This window comes from Rhineura floridana, chromosome 6 (assembly GCF_030035675.1).
Source record: "Rhineura floridana isolate rRhiFlo1 chromosome 6, rRhiFlo1.hap2, whole genome shotgun sequence".
In the NCBI taxonomy this organism is placed as follows: domain Eukaryota; kingdom Metazoa; phylum Chordata; class Lepidosauria; order Squamata; family Rhineuridae; genus Rhineura; species Rhineura floridana.
The window spans coordinates 72,613,255-72,630,856 of NC_084485.1; the positions used below are offsets into that span (position 1 = coordinate 72,613,255).

At 41.8% G+C, this 17,602-nt stretch overlaps 1 protein-coding gene across 1 annotated transcript in view; it reads left to right on the plus strand.

The window, feature by feature from the left end:
- Nucleotides 1-17,602, plus strand: part of ILRUN (inflammation and lipid regulator with UBA-like and NBR1-like domains) — a 62,865-nt gene that overhangs the window by 39,744 nt on the left and 5,519 nt on the right. The window contains exons 3-4 of the mRNA XM_061632368.1: nt 31-228; nt 2,331-2,659. Coding sequence (XP_061488352.1) covers nt 31-228; nt 2,331-2,659 — 527 coding nt within the window. The remainder of the gene's footprint in view (nt 1-30; nt 229-2,330; nt 2,660-17,602) is intronic.

Consider the following 17,602-nt stretch of genomic DNA (forward strand, 5'->3'; position numbering starts at 1 on the left):
TGCTTTAAAGTAATGTTTGCTGAATCTTAGGAACAGAAGCATGGCCTCCAGGTGTTTGTCTTAAGTACGTTGGGGGAGACCAGTTTGGCCATGTGAACATGGTGATGGTCCGATCATTGGAGCCCCAGGAGATTGCAGATGTCAGTGTACAGATGTGCAGCCCCAGTACTGCGGGAATGTATCAAGGACAGTGGCGAATGTGCACTGCCACAGGACTCTATTATGGAGGTAAGTGCTACCTTCTCATTATACTCTTGCAACATTTGAGCAACCTTCTGTGTTGCTAGGACTGTCTTGGTTCATGTCAGACTAAGATCTGCTATCAATTACAATACTAAGTTGAAACACGTGTCCCTTTCCATGTAACATTTTGCACCACACCAAAGTGCTTCTCCCCCTATTGTAGTTGCCTTTCAGGAAACACAGATGAGTGAAAATGTTCATTTTAAATGTGGCAACTGCCACATTAACAGGGGCCTTTTGCAGTGCTATCTGCTGTATAGTCCTTCCCACCTTTCGGCAAGTGTAGGATGAGAATCACAGTCAGCATGTTGCTAAAGACTGCTTCCTTTAAAGAAGCTGCAGCTCCTTTTAAGGGTGCAATTCAAAACATGATTTTTTTCAGTGTTCGAAATTAATATCCTACCTACTTTCTGAGGAACTTAAGATGGTTAACAAAATTAAGGGTGTTTCAAAATGTAAAATAACCCTGAAGCTATACCCAAGTTTCCATTTCTCTTAGAAACTGCCTTTTCCAAAAAAAGGGAAAGGGATTATGATCTTGCAGTGAAAGGCAATATTTTTTATCAGAATTCTGCTCTTTGGTGGAAAACTTTGCACTCTTTGTAAAGTCATCTTTTACTGCAAAAAAACGCACCACGAATCCAACAAAAAAAAATTGGTATATTTTCAATTGGAGTATATGCCTTTATAGTCCAGGAGCTTCTGGTATTAATTGTTCTATTGAGTCATCTGTCTGTTTTAGCATTCAGCCGTACTGTCTATTGATGCTGGGTCCTGGGGTGACTTGTGGCTTAAGGGTATGTTCACTTTGTCTTTGGCAATGTAGACATGCCTAACACTTTGTGGGAAAAGATAGGATATCTGGGTCACCAGTTCAGTCAGCAATTTGCAGAGGATGCACACAGAATGAAATATTTTTTTCTACAAAAGTACATGAAGGTTGAGAATATTACATCATGTATCGTTAGAAATGAAAAGCTATTCTGTCTTCTGTTGGCAGACTGATCATATTAGCATTTTCCCATTAGAAATATGGGCTTATTTTGCGCTTCTTGCAGTGCGTAACATTGCATTGTTGATTATTATGTATGGCGTACAGATTCCCCCCCCCCCCGATTCTTATATAGTTAGTGGCTCACTCCGGCATCCCCATAATAATAGCAATCTCATCCGATTGCCAGTCCTTAGTAGACAGAATGCCATCATCTACACACAAGAGGAAGGTACTGGCAGACTGGAGAGGGATGGGGACTCCTAAGTTTGCAGAAGTAGGAAAAAATCTTGAAAGGGGAAGAACCCCTAAGGGGTCATCCATCTCCAAATAGTCCAATGAGGACTGAGCTTGCTCTTTGGGCATGAAGTGCTGGCTGACTGTTGAAGATGAAAACATGGGAAACCACAGGGGAGCAGGGGAATGGAATGGAGTGTCCTGAAAGAAAGTTAAACAGGAGCACTAAAGATAGCAACATTTTGCTGCAGTGCATACTTTAGAAACTAATAGCAAACTTAGTTTTCTGAGTGCCAAGTCTTGTGTAGCCAACATAGCAACGTGGAGGAGATGTAGTGGAATATTTTGAAAGAACTCTGAACAGGAGCACTTCAGATGTTGCAGTAAGTACTTACGTTAAAGTAAGTAATTCAGATGTTAATTGTAGGTCCCACCTGTGAGATTTTATTGCTCATATTCCTGTTTTTATCTCCTGTTGATTGGCATAGTTAACAACTTTCACATCCAAACTGTGGTGTTTCTTTCCATAGAAAGATGAGGCAACTTGCACTGGCTTTTCTTGTTGGGGGCTTCTGGTATAATTCTTTTTATGCTTGGGAGTACTAGAATAAATACCAAAGTTAACAGAAGGTGGCAGTAGTTCACAATCTTCAAATTTTCAGGATGCCAAATACCATATCACTCGGCATGGCTTTTGGCAAGCAACAGACCCTGTTGTAATGCTTCTCATGTATTTGAAACATGCAAGGATTTGGCATTTTTGTTGCCTACATTTGTTCATCAGCAGCATGCCGACTTTTGAACTTAAGTGATATATAGTAAATTGTATTTTGTGCTAATGAGGGTTTCTCTTTCATAGACATCATCTGGGTGATCCTCAGTGTGGAAGTTGGAGGACTTTTAGGAGTAACGCAGCAGCTGTCGTCTTTTGAAACTGAGTTCAACACACAACCGCATCGCAAGGTAGAAGGAAACTTTAACCCATTCGCCTCTCCGCAGAAGAACAGGCAACCAGATGAAAACAACCTAAAAGACCCTGGGGGTTCTGAGCTAGACACAATCAGCAAAAACACATGGGGGCCTGCTCCTGACCAAATTGAACAAGATCAGACTGAACTGTCACAAAACTCTGTAAATCTCTCCCCCAGCAGTCACTCGAACAACTTATCAGTAGTGACATACAGTAAGGTAGGTGTCCTGGGGGTACAGGAGAATGGGGAGGTCATGAGTCCATGGCCTATATTATAATAGTCCTTCCTTACAGACTGCATAGCTCCCCTTTGTGCCTCTGCATAATCCACTTAAAAGGGCCTGCATTTGACTGTTCATCTTGCAGGTCCTCTCACTGAATTAAAAGCAAGCTAAAACAAGACTATGTTCAAATGCTAAAGCTATCTTAACATTTTGTTACAATTTTAACATTAAAAAAGTATTCTTCAATTGGTACATGCTGGATTTGAGAAGGCAACAATTTACAGCTGATTTTTAAAAGTAAACTTAAGATTGAAAGTGTATTAGGTGCGTAAGTGTTAAAATATATAGTCTGATTTGGAAGCTAAAATGCATGGATAGAGTATATTGAGCAGAATGTATTCACTTACAGCTTTCCCTTTTGGTTTTTACTTTACTTTAAATCATTTCTTTACATGGTTAGGTTCACCTGTTAGCTTTTGTATCCTGATTTCATTGAAAACGTATTGCTGCCTTTTGCATAAAAATATATAAAAAGTTTTGGAATCACACTCTTCATAATACAGAGTGATGTAGATAGCTTGTTTTTGCATTTTCCATATGGACAGGTCCATTCAACATGCTTTGCTTTATGTTATTCAGGGCACTGAGGTAATTGCCAATTGGTGTAAGTTTGAAAATAGGATGAATAAAATGTGTTGAGCAGCTGAAGTAGAAGGAAGGCAATTGAAGCAGATAGTGTAGTAGTAACGTGTGACTAAAGCTACCCTCAAATGGATTGGGTAAGTGTAAATTCAAGTCATGACAAAGAAACAACAGTTCTAGATGGAAGTGATTATTGTTCTTTGGAGCAGTTAGTCATAGAACCAACAACAGAAGAGGCAGCAATTTATTCCTAAACTGTGTCCAGGTTTTGGTGTAAGATCTAAGTATTGTTGTAATCCTTAGACTGTGATCACAGTTTCTATCAACACAATGGAAAATTGCCCAGAAACTCCAGTACAGTCACGTGTAATTTCACAAGGTAGAATTGTTCAATGGGTTAAAAGGAAGTTAAATGGTGGAAGGATCAAATCTCTTTGCCAGGGGCGTAACACATAGACAGCCCACATTCCCTTTGGGGTAATCTTTCAGGGGCAGCATGCCAGTGGTGGCCAGGATCAGAGCCTCACACTCAAACACACCATCCATCCATTCAGACACACACAAGCATGCACTTCATTCATTGTTCATCCATTCATTCTTTCTCACACTGACACACTGCACCCACATGTGCTGCGTATATATCAAGATCCTTATTGGAATTGAGACCAGCTATCATTCTTTATTCTGTCACTATGATGGTTTTAACACAGGAAATAGATAAAACATTTCATAATAGGACATTGAAGACTCAGCTTCCCATCAAAACATACTCAAGCAAAATGACAATTGAAAAAGTAAAAATCTTTTATGAGAGCTTTATAATCATTCATAATATTTCAGGAACTACATATTTAGTAAATATATTTCAGCATAAAAATCCTTTTAATTTGCATCTAAAGAAAATTTTAAGATGCTTAATAGCAGCACCTTTACTATTAAAGGTCTAAAACAATTATGCTGTAAAAAAAAAACTGCTCATAGCAGGCAAGGATGGGATAAGAATCAGTGGATGGATGGGTGGCTGGGAAAAATGAGGGAATGGAAAACTATCAATGGCTTATACAATCTCTAGTCTTGGAGGCACTGCCTTTGAATCACAGTTCCTCAAGTTCATGAGTGGGAGCTAATCATATTCATGCCTGCTTGCCATGTCATAGCCATCTGGTTGGCCATTGTGAGAACATAATGTTTAACTAGATAGGCCTTTGGTCAGATCCAGATCTTATTTTGCTGCAATTTCTTCTCGTCCCCCTCCATCGTTATTCTCCTCACTGCAGTCCAGCTACTGCGATGGGGGAGAAGAGACCAGGAGGAAGATGCATGTACCAAGCTTGGAGGCCCAACCATGGTGCATGGTAGGTAGAGCATCTTTCTGAAGCACAATGCGCCACTGTAGCCATTGCCTTCCATGATTGAGCCTCCCAAGTTCATGCATGCCCCTCTGTCTCCAGCGTGCACGTTCTCCCTTTCTTTCCATGGTGGATAAATAGCAAGAAGTAGAGGGTGTGGGTATGAGTACGAGAGAGAGAGGCGATGAAACAGAGGAGGTGGTGAGCGGAGACTAGGAAATCAACAGAGGAGCGGGTAAGACCAATGGAAGGGAGACTGCAGGCCAGATCAGAAGTGACAACTGCCTATGCTCCGTGTCCTATTTTTAACCATCAAAGGTACGATCGGGCCTGGAGGCTGGTGGTTCCTCAACCCCGTTTTCACAAAGCTTGGGGGTTATTTAAAATTATTATCATAGATATGTACCATATATTTTAAAAGTCTCTTGTGACAGCGTGATTACATGAAACTAATAGACAAATTTTAAAAACTAGGGGCTTTGCTCCCCAACCCCTCCAACCATTGACAACCTCCCTTTCCCACAGCTCACCAAAGCCCCCATCCCCTATTCTATTCTAAAAAATATTTGTGCATTAACACGATCTGCATGAACAACTCCCTATCTTACCAACTCCCTGTCATGTGGGACAATCGCATGATAACATTTGAAAGTATAAATTAGCTCTTTAATATAAAATGAAGGATGTTGCACAATTTAAAAATTCTTGATTGTTTCTCAATGGTCATGAGCTATTTTTTTTTAAGAATGACTGTTTGAAAATCCATCTAGGAAACGCATAGTGGCTGCCAGCAGGTATGTTGACTGTCCCTAGTCTTGGGCCAATTTGATGGTAACTCATTCATTTAGATGGCTTATGTTTTATTCTTAGAATCATAGCGTTGTAAGAGGCCTATAAGGCCATTGAGTCTAACCCCCTGCTCAATGCAGGAATCCAAATTAAAGCATACCTGACAGGTGGCTGTCCAGCTGCCTCTTGAATGCCTCCATGTTGGAGAGCCCACCACTTCCCTTGGTAATTGGTTCCATTGTCATACTGCTCTAACAGCTAGGAAGTTTTTTCTGATGTTCAGCTGAAATCTGGCTTCCTGCAACTTGAGCCCATTATTCCGTGACTTGCACTCCGGGATGATCGAGAAGAGATCCTGGCCCTCCTCTCTGTGGCAACCTTTCAAGTACTTATTTATTATTTATTTATTATTTAGTTACATTTCTAAACCGCCCTATAGCTAATAGCTCCCAGGGCGGTGTACAACAAGATAAAATCACAATATTTAAAATACAAGCAGGTGAGTATTGCACCATACAATTATAAACATATTAAAACAGAAATAAAATAAAAAATTAAATTAAATTAAAATAGGCTTAAAATGCCTGGGCGAAGAGGTGGGTTTTTACCTGGCACCGAAAAGATGACAGAGAAGGCGCCAGGCGTATCTCATCTGGGAGGGCATTCCATAATTCGGGGGCCACCACCGAAAAGGCCCTAGATCTAGTTACTGTTCTCCGGGCCTCTCTATGAGTTGGGACCCGGAGAAGGGCCTTGGACGTCGAGCGGAGTGAACGGGTAGGTACATAGCGAGAGAGGCGTTCCATCAGATATTGCGGTCCAGTGCCATTAAGGGCTTTATAGGTAAGAACCAACACTTTGAATCTGGCCCGGAAACATATTGGAAGCCAGTGCAGTTGGGCCAGAATAGGTGTTATATGGTCGAATTTCTTCGTCCCAGTAAGAACTCTGGCCGCGGCATTCTGCACTAGCTGAAGTTTCCGAATCGTTTTCAAAGGTAACCCTACGTAGAGAGCATTACAGTAATCCAATCTAGAGGTTACTAGAGCGTGAATAACTGAGGCTAGGTTCTCCCTGTCCAGATAGGGTCGTAGTTGGGCCACCAGCCGAAGCTGGTAGAACGCATGTCGTGCCACCGAGGCTACCTGGGCCTCGAGTGACAGAAGCGGATCTAATAAGATCCCCAAACTATGGACCTGTTCCTTTAGGGGGAGTGTAACCCCATCTAGGGTAGGTCTGACATCATCCATCTGGGCAGAGGGCCCCCCAACCAACAGCATCTCAGTCTTGTCAGGATTGAGTTTCAGTTTGTTAGCTCTCATCCAGTCCATTATCGCGGCCAGGCAGCGGTTCAGTACAGCAACAGCCTCACCTGAAGAAGATGAAAAAGAGAAATAGAGCTGCGTATCATCAGCATACTGCTGGAAACACACTCCAAAACTCCTGATGACCTCACCCAGCGGCTTCATATAGATATTAAAAAGCATGGGGGACAGAACTGAGCCCTGCGGGACCCCATATTGGAGCATCCAGGGACTCGAGTAATGTTCCCCAAGCATCACCTTCTGGAGACGATTCTCAAGATAGGAGCACAGCCACTGCCAAGCAGTGCCTCCAACTCCCAAATCCGCGAGTCGCCCCAGAAGGATACCATGGTTGATGGTATCAAAAGCCGCCGAGAGATCAAGGAGAACCAACAGAGTTACACTCCCTCCGTCTTTCTCCCGACAGAGGTCATCATACAGGGTGACCAAGGCTGTTTCTGTACCAAACCCCGGCCGAAAGCCGGATTGAAATTGATCCAGATAATCAGTTTCATCCAAGAGGGCCTGGAGTTGGTGAGCGACCACGTGCTCTAGAACCTTGCCCAGAAATGGAACATTTGCTACCGGCCTATAGTTGTTAAAATTATCAGGATCCAAGGAGGGCTTTTTTCGGAGCGGTCTCACTACCGCCTGTTTCAGGCAAAGTGGGACCACTCCCTCTCGTAAGGAGGCGTTAATCACCTCCTTGGCCCAGCCAGCTGTTCCATTTCTGCTAGCTTTTATTAGCCACGAGGGGCAAGGGTCCAGAGCAGAAGTGGTCGCCCGCACCTGTCCAAGCACCTTGTCCACATCCTCGAGCTGTACCAACTGAAACTCATCCAGTAGAACAGGACAAGACTGTGTTCTGAACACCTCATTAGGTTCAACTGTTACAATATTGGAGTCAAGGTCCCGACGGATGTTTATGATCTTATCTTGGAAGTGCCTCGCAAACTCATTACAGCGGGCCGTTGATGGTAATATTGCATCCAGAGGACCAGAGTGTAAAAGTCCCTGGACAACTTTATAAAGTTCCGCTGGGCGGTTACAAGATGACTGGATGGAGGCAGCAAAGTATTGCTTCTTCGCCGCCCTCACCGCCCTCACATAATGTTTGGTAGAGGCCTTCACAAGTGCATAATTACAGCCGTCGGGAGTTCGCCTCCATTTGCCCTCCAGCCGTCTCTTTTCTTGCTTCATCACTCTTAGCTCCTCGGTGAACCAAGGAGCCAGTTGAGCTCTGCAATGGAGAGGGCGCACCGGAGCGATTGTGTCAACTGCCCGGGTCATTTCCGTATTCCACAGAGTGGCCAGGGTTTCGACAGGATCGTCAGTTTTATCAGCCGGAAAATTCCCCAGAGTGCTATAATATCTCCCTTCAGTCTTCTCTTCTCCAGGCTAAACATGCCCAGTTCTTTTAGTCTCTTCTCATAGGGCTTTGTTTCCAGTCCCCTGATCATCCTCATTGCCCTCCTCTGAACCTGTTCCAGTTTCTCTGCATCCTTCTTGAAAGTGTGGTGACCAGAGCTGGGCGTAGTACTCAAGATGAGGCCTAACCAGTGCCGAATAGAGGGGAACCAATGGTTCACGCAATTTGGAAACTATATTTCTGATAATGCAGCCTAAAATAGCATTTGCCTTTTTTTGCAGCCGCATCATACTATTGGCTTATATTCAGCTTTTGATCAACAACAATCCCCAGATCCTTCTTGCATGTAGTATTGCTGAGCCAAGTATCCCCCATCTTGTTAACCTTATTCTTGGTTTATCTATTTCTTGAAAGACTGCATTGAAGACTACCCAGTCATTCTGACTACCAAGTTAAATGCTTTGTCTTGAAAGAAAAATGTCTTGTATGCTTCTCTTGGGAAGAGAAGTCTGGAGCCTATTTTTTATTTGTAGAAACAATTGGTTTCTCACCCTAGATATTTTTACATGTGTAAGTAATTTTTGGCATCTACAGTTACATTCACATAATAGGTGTGGTTGATTCACATTTGGCATGTTTTTTGGGTTGAAATGCACCATTCTCTAAAAGCCAATTCTAGCAGGGAAACCTTGGGAAATGGCATTTACTAGAAAGAAATACTTGGTATTCCCCTCCCCCCTTTTTCTTTTAGATGAAGCTAGGTTTTGAAAGAGGTATGCTGAATTGTAAAAAGCATGAAGGTCCCTCTAATTCTGCTTTACCTGCCTGATTCTTCTAGTGCTCTTTTAGATTGAGGGGTAGTACAATTACAGTTTTAACAAATGAGACACCTGGCTTAAGGGTGAGAAAACCTGAGCCATAGAATTCAGTCAGCTTCAGCAGTAGTGATACATACGGTTGAAACATTCCTGATATTTTTGACTGAATTACTTAATAATCCTGAATTTTTTATCATCGATGGGTAGATTGCCATGTTTGTGAATCATCTTATGACATACACCAGAACAAATTGGCTTTGTTCACATTAAAGAATAATGAACTGCTGCTAGCTTCTGTACTGAGGAAATTCCAGATTCCTCCTCCTCCTCTTCCTGCTACATTTGTGCAAATAAGTTTGAAAATGCCTTGAGGTACTGCCTCCAATTGGGTCAGCTATGTTGGATACACTGACTGGGGGCATTATGAAGTCTAATAAGTGCAGAAAAGTTTTGAGGGTAGTATATTCCTTTGGGACCAAATGTAGCAACAAAATGCTTGTTAATAAAATCGTGTTTTGCAATACAGAAGTGTATTACTGAATGCTGATTTTTTAATTATGGGTTGAATCCAGTTAGTGCCCTTGCATTCACAGAAGGAATGTTTATCCCTCAGATACCTTCAGTCACAGAAGAGATAGGGAGGGGATTTTTGCAGATTTCCTGTCTACCTTGCAGCTCCCAATGTCTCCCAAAGTAGCTCCAGAAGGTTTGGGAATGTTCAGAACAAGGTAGAAGATGGCATGGGGACCTGCAGGGTGAAGGATGAATCAGCAAAAATCCCCTCCCCTCCTCTTCTTTCAGAGGAGGCGGCCATTGAATCAAAGGATACAGGGCTGTGGAGTCGGTACGCCAGACCGACTCCGACTCCTCTATTTTTCTACTGTCCGACTCCGACTCCTTCATAAATGGCAAATGTATATTAACTAGTAATGACACATTTACTGTAGTAAAATGGTAGCACAAGGCATTTCATCACCACCAGGTGAATCCAGAGCTTGGAAAAGTTACTTTTTTGAACTACAACTCCCAGGAGCCCAATCCCTGGTGCTGATGGGAGTTGTAGTTTAAAAAAGTAACTTTTCCAAGCTCTGGATTCACGTGGTGGTGATGAAATGCCTTGTGCTACCATTTTACTACAGTAAATGTGTTATTACTAGTTAATATACATTTGCCATTTATGAAGGAGTCGGAGTCGGTACATTTCTACCGACTCCACGACTCCGACTCCACAGCCCTGCAAGGATACCAGTTGGATTTCATAATATTTATTTATTTATTTTATTCCATTTATATACCACCCTTTGTCAAGAGACCCCAGGGTGGTTTACAATACGGAACAGAATAATGATGATACGACATACATTTTGCAGAGCATAGCTTCTTCTACAAGCTCAGGGTCCTCCCCCTCATAACTCATATGAGTTATTTAATGCAGAGGGACTAGATAGCCATTAGTTCCTGTGAACTCTCTTATTCTGTAGTGTGGGAGTCGTCATGCTGGTGCATTATGTGTGTCATTATTAGGATTGCCCACCTGTCAAAATCCCTTGTGCTTTGCTTTTAAGTCTCCAAGTTTAGGAACTTAAAGGGAAAGGGGGGAGACTTGCAGAAGCCTCTTCGAAGCTGGAGATTTAAACAAAGTGAGAAGACTAGGAAAAGGCTTTAAGATGGCCATCTTTCTCCTGTTTGAGTAAACAGGAATGCAAGGGCTTTCTTAAGCCTTTGCAAGCCTCTTTGAAATAGCCTGCACAGGTGAGCTGCTTCAAAGAGCACTTTTGCACAGGGCTCTAATCTCCACTCAGCTGATGAGCAGAGGTGAAGTCCTGCTGCCTTGGCTGCACGATCTTGTTTCCTGCTGGGAAAAGGAGTGTACAGCCAAAGCAAGTTTAAACCCTCCCGCCTATCAAGATTAGTCCTTCCGTCTATCAGTTGACATCACTAGTGGGGGAAATGGCCTTGGGATCTAATGGGCCCCCCTGAAGGGCCATGACTGGGCCAGAGTTTCCCCAACCCTGTTATGCCATGCCCCCCAGGGCAGCCATGTTGTGTTTTGCCACATCCCACAGAAGCCACTTTGTGACTGGTGCCCTCAGCACTATCTCAAGATTTAAATCATGTCTCCCGGTCCAAAAAAGTTGGTGGTCCCCACTGTAGTGCTTAACATTTTCTCTGTCAAGGCCTAGTGATTGGTCTGGGACCAACAAAATAGCATTATTGACGCTAATTGGGTGCAGATTTGATTGGTAATCTGAATGGGAGACCACTAGAAGCTTCGTGTAAGGAGAGAGACCTGTAAATACTTTATTAAAAACCACATTTTATTTTTAAAAACAAATGTTGGAGAATTCTTTCTCCATTGGGATCTTTTGCTGGGGGTCCTTAAAGAAAATATTTGAGGACACAGGCTTGAAGCAAAAAGGTAGGCCTTTATTCTTTACAAGCATATGAAGGGCCATATGCAGGGTCAGCCCCCCAGAAACATCCAGGAGAGACTGCAGTGAGGCACTGTGTGCAAGCTCTTTTAGAGTACAGTTACAGCATGTGACAATGATTTCACCAATCTCATGAGTCCTTGCCCACATAACATTGTTCCAAACCAATCAGAAAGTATTAGCTAACTCCAGTGGTGATTCCAAGATTCTGTCCATCTTGTTAATATTTCCATTGTCCTACTTTCTTTTCAAGACTAATGAATTTTGGTTCTAGTTGGAACAGTTACTATTGTGAATATGCTTGCAAGCATACTTGGTACATTCCGTATGGCATTGTTTCCTGATGGGTCAGGCTGCCTCAGGTACATTGGAGAAATTTGGACACATTCCCTTGAGTTAAGTTTTGCCTCAGCTCAGGGTGTTTGGGAATGTATGAGCACCCCCAGTTCTATTCCTTTGCCATAGGGGTTCTTATGTCCTTATACTTTCTCAGAAATCCCATTTCCTTACTTATAAAATACACAACTCATGAAAGAGGATTTTGTTTAAAACCCCTGAGCCTTGTGAAACCGCACAGACGAAGGAAAAAGCTGGATGACTATGGCTAACTAGTATATTTCAGCCTCAGAGATATATAGAGGTGGCAGGCCACCCCCTCTTTCTTAATGAAAACACCACCTTTTTCTTAATGAAAACACACTTATAAAGTTGTAAAATCATTATAAAATTTCACTATTTCTCTTCATTAAAACATTTGATTTATGCTATAAAACTTTTCTCCTTTTGATGGCATTCAAGAATCAAACATTGGCAATCCCTACTTATTACATGAATCACAGCTTCTCACAATTTGAACGCTCCTTGATTCCGAACAATAAAGTAATTAATTTTCTGCATGTGGTTTTGGCAAAGAAACAGAAGGTCTCTTTGACCGCTGCTGTTTTGCAACAGGTTTTATTTCTTTCAGATCTGAATTAAATGCTAAGATTCAGGGTTCTCTATAAGCAATAGGCCTGATGTTCAATATTTAACTCCTTATGATTACAAAAGAAATGTGCCTTAATATCTATGATTATATATATGTGGATATATAAAATTCCCCATTACAAAGCTTATCAATTCCACTGAAGTCATGTATTTTTAGGTATAAGATGAAAGTTAAATTTGTACAGCATTGATCAGATCCTACACATTTCCTTTATATGGTAAATATTTTGTTACCCATTCACCCTTTCTTCCAGGAAGTATAAAATGAAACAGCTTCATTTTATATAATCTTGTTCAAGCTACCATTTTCATGCCTGCAGTTGTCAAATTTTTTGGCAAGAACTTTTATAACTGTTTACAGAAAGTTAGCACAATATATAGAAAAACAGAAATATAATCCCTGACGCAGAAATTACATTTGCACTCTGTCCTCATTTCGATGTCACTTGCATGAAAACTAAAACCAAAAATTGTATTCCTAAAGAATTACTACTAGAGGCAGGCTGAAGTTTTTGGGTACTCCCTTCTTATACTGTGTGCTAAATATAAATGTTCCTACATTAATAGATGTCTTCATGCAGGATTTTTTGTGTAGGGGAACACCTAAAAATGTTATTCCCCCTTGCCGCACATTCTGAAGTGGTACAATGCAAAGATAGAAGAATGTTGTGCTTTTTCTGAACATGTAGATCAGCTCTCTGTTTAAGTAGAATAGGGGAACATATGGATTGTAGGGAAGAGCTTTGAGGTAGTGCTTTATATTTGTGGAGCATGCTTTTGGAAGGGAAAGTGCTCTCTTCTGTTTGTCTTCAGTTTGTATTAGTGATTCAAAAGAGCCTTGGGTAGTTTGGAGAAGCACTGACCAGGTACAGGACAGGAAGTTAGGAGAAATAGAGGACGATTGAGTAGTTCTATCTGAGGCTGCCATCAGTGTAAGCTGGAAGACTTCTGTTTTGTTGTGCAGCCATGCATCCAAAGCTAATATCTTTTTAAAAAAAATTAAACTGTTCCTTTATTTATTCAAACTCCACAACAAATAAAAGCAAGATAAAGCCAGTGATGTTTTTCCTTTCCAGTATTTTCTATGTATTAGGGTAACACCTAAACTGGGAGGCAAACTGATGTCAAGGTACAATTGAGGAGCAAATGCGTATCCCTAAAGTGCCATTTCCCAGTTAACATCAATACCAACAGTGATTATACAGCCATGAAAGTGGCTATATACTATAGGCAGGGTGGATTTTTCACATTCCGCAATGTTAAATTGAAAATTCTGATGCTTCCCATAAGCTCATTTCAAAACAAAACCTTACAAAACTTATAGTCCTGAACTTAGAAACGCTTGCTGAACAACCATCTCAATTTTCATGGCGATACACAAAACAGTCAGAGAGAATAGAGAGTTCAAAGGGTAAAAAGAGAGGAGGAAAATCCAGAGCCCTTTTGGACTTTTTTCTGTCAGAGTTATCATCATCTGTTGAAATTCATTAAAAATCAGCCATGTTCACAGAGTACCTGTACTCCTAATACTGACCTTGCCCCATACTCTGACCTTCATCTTCTGCAGTTGAAAAGTTAAAAAAATGCCTTGTTGATTTTTAATTAATTTAATAAATTTTGGCTGGAACCCTATGATAACGTTGGGCATGCTCAGTAAGAACCAACTGTCAGAGTTCTAAAAGCCAGATTCACAGCTGCTGGGCTTGCTTAATCAGGGGGCCACACCCACACCAGACTTTGATTTCACTTGAGACAGTCCTGGCTTCCCTCAGAGAATCCTGGGAAGTGTAGTTTGTGAAGGGTGCTCAGAGGAGACTTCTGTTCCACAGACAGAGCTCCAGTGGCCAGAGTGGTTTAACAGTCAGCCACTCTGATTGAAGCTCTGTGAAGGGAACAGGGCATCTCCTAGCAACTCTCAGCACCCTTCACTAACTACACTTCGCAGGATTCTTTGAGAGAAGCCATGATTGTCCAAAGTGAAATAAAGGCCTCGTGCAGATGTGGCCAGGGACAGCTTTGGTTTAAATTTGGGTGGGAGGCTACATGTGCCTGCTGTAGAATAAAAAAGTGGGGGAAATTCTGAAAAGCAATGAATACTGGTCACAATGTTTTCCTTTTGGAAAGAAAAGGGTCTTCCCTTCCGCCCAGTGCCCACCCACCCAATCTCCTCCCCTCCCCTCCCTGCACCTCCTGCAGGTCAGTGTTGAACTACGACCTGGGATACCAGGATTCGAATCCCCACACAGCCATGAAGCACAATGTGTCACCTTGGGCCAGTCACTGCCTCTCAGCCTCAGAGGAAGGCAATGGTAAAGCCACCTCTGAATACCGTTTACCATGAAAACCCTATTCATAGGGTCAACATAAGTCGGGATTGACTTGAAGGTAGTCCATTTCCATTTTCAAACATGATTGCACAAAAATAAATCCCATTGAACTCAAAAAGTATGCAAATGATCAAACCCACCTTCCCTTCTCCCTCCTATTCCCTCCCCCTTCCTTTGCTTCTCCCTACCCATATCCATCCCCTTCCAATCCTCTCCTTCCCCTTCTCCCTCCTCCCCTTCCCCTTTGTCCTCCCCATGGTCAGTTTTTCCTGTCCTAACCATAATTGCATAGGAGTAAATCCCATTGAACTCCATAAGCATGCAAATGATCAGACCTGCTCTTCCCCTCTCCTCTCCCTCCTCCCCTCCCCTCTTCCTTCTTCCTCCTCCCCTCCCCTCTTCCTTCTTCCTCCTCCCCTCCCCTCTTCCTTCTTCCTCCTCCCCTGCCCACTCCAGCCCTCCCTCACTCCCCCCTGGTCACTTTTACCTATCCTAAGCGTGATTGCATGGGAGTAAATCGCACTGAATTCAATAAATATGCAAATGATCAAACCTGTCCTTCTCCTCCCCTCCCCCTCCTGCCTGCTCCCATCCCAGTCCTCCCCTCTGCAAATTTGTCAAAATGCAAACCCAATTTGGGTTGGTCTTTCACAATCCAATCCACTTGCTGTGTAGCTTGGATGAATTTAGTAACGTGCCTCTGAGCATATGGTGAGGGATGGCAACACCTGCAACCAGCCCAAATAATAGATAGAAGACATGTGCTGTGCTGATCTTGTTTTAGCAGGGAGGAAGCAACATTATTAAGACAGTTGATATAGTTCAGATGGTCACTTTAAATATGTCTGATTTATTTTGCAATTTTAGTGAAGTTTCCTATAGGAAAACATTTTCTTTTGTTCTTGTTTCTGTGAATATGTGAAGTACAGCAACACTTTGCAAAATTTACACTAAAAAACTCCAAGCATAATTGTGGCATAATGGCACTGACTTCTGCAGAATAGTCTCCAGTGGACCTCAGGAGTGTCTCAATTTGCACAAGATAAAACGATGGGAAGTGAAATATATTCTAGCAAAATTCTAGGTGTGCTGTATGTTTTTAATTGACCGTGCCCACCTTGCCTTAAATAAAGTGGTTTAAACATAGCAGGCTGAAAACATGCATCCTCTTTTTTCCTACAGCTAGAGTCATTGTTGAAGTAGCAACCAGGGCTGTGGAGTCGGTATGTCAAACCTTCGACTCCTTTATTTTTTTACTGTCCGACTCCGACTCCAACTCCTCTATTTTTCTACTGTCCGACTGGAGTCAGTACATTTCTTCCGACTCCACCCAAAATTGCTTCCAACTCCACAGCCCTGGTAGCAACATATTGTAATCAGTCTGATTTTACATCATACTGCAGTTTCAGATTCAACTTTTAATGCACTCAAAATACAAATAGAACATAACCTCGAGTTTGAAACACAAAAGGCTGTCTTCACCATCATATGACATTGACCAATAAAAAGGATTTGAAATTAATAAAAATAAATTTGACACAGATTTCTAGGATGAATAATGAGGGAAATAAAATTTTCTAGTTTAGATTCTCTGTAGAAACATTCGTAACACAGGAAAGAAGCAAAGTAAGAAGAACACCAACAAACATACAAAAATATACTTCTCCATCTTTGGAGATGGCAGGTGTTGCCACCACTCACCATATGCTCAGAGGCACATGTTACCAAATTCTTCCAAGCTACACAGCAAGTGGATTGGACTGTGAAAGACCAACCCAAATTGTGTTTGCATTTTGACAAATTTGTAGGGCAGTACAATATCTCAGAGCGGATTGCATTCACTATAGCTGCCCAATTTCCCTGCTTTTTAAAGTTTGATAGAAATATCTGTGGGCTGTAGGTACGTTCTTAAACCTCAAGGTTTTTTGCCTATTAGTGAATAAATATAGAGTTAAGAATGGGTCCTGACCCAAGAGTCTAATCAAGTAGTGTTGTTCTTTTTTTATTGATTGCGATTGGAGACCAGTGCAGCCTGATCCTGGCCTTGTTTACTCAGAAGTAATTCTTGTGCTAAATGGGACTTACTTCCATGTAAGTGTGCATACATTTGCAGTCAGAATCTGAACTTAATATTTTAACTGAATTCATGTGCATAGCCCTAGTTTTTAGAAGGATGTGTCTTAAATCACTTTTTGGTTAAAGAAAATGTGCAGTTCTATTCTATTTCCTTTGAATGATAGTTGTAGCAAAACTAATGTCAATTTTGCTCAAAAAGCATTATAATGTAAGAGTTTGGTACATTGCATAAAATATGGGATAGTTACTTGGTTGTGCTGGCTGAGAAGTGTTACACTAGATGCTGGACAAAAAAGGAGCGCTATTAGTAAGTCAGTAAGAAAACTTACAGAAGAAATGTTTGCACTACTAGGGTAATCATGCCACATTAAAAAAAAAAGAGAGAGTGATGTTTTCCAGATTACTGTTTACTTCAGGTATTGTTACCATCAAAGCACAGACCAAAGGATGTATTCTATGGTAAATGAAGTTGTTTATAACGACAAGAGCCAAAGGTGTTGCATAATATACAGTGCAATTGGCAACCCTCTTGCTGTTGCCACTGCTATTTTCTGGGTGTGTTTCCTAGATTGTAAAACTCTGTATATAATGACTGGCATCTAATATGTATATATACTGTATATAAGGTAAAGAGCCATTGCTTGGTGGTAGAGCAGATGCTTTGTATGCAAAAGATCCCAGGTTCAGTCCTTGGCATCTTCAGGTTGGGCTGGGAAAGACCACTGACTGAAACTCTAGAGACCCACTGCGAGTCAACGTCAGTAATACTGGGCTAGATGGATCAGTGATCTGACTTGGTATAAGGCAGTTTTCTTTGTTCCTGTCTTTCTGGAAAGTTGTAAGG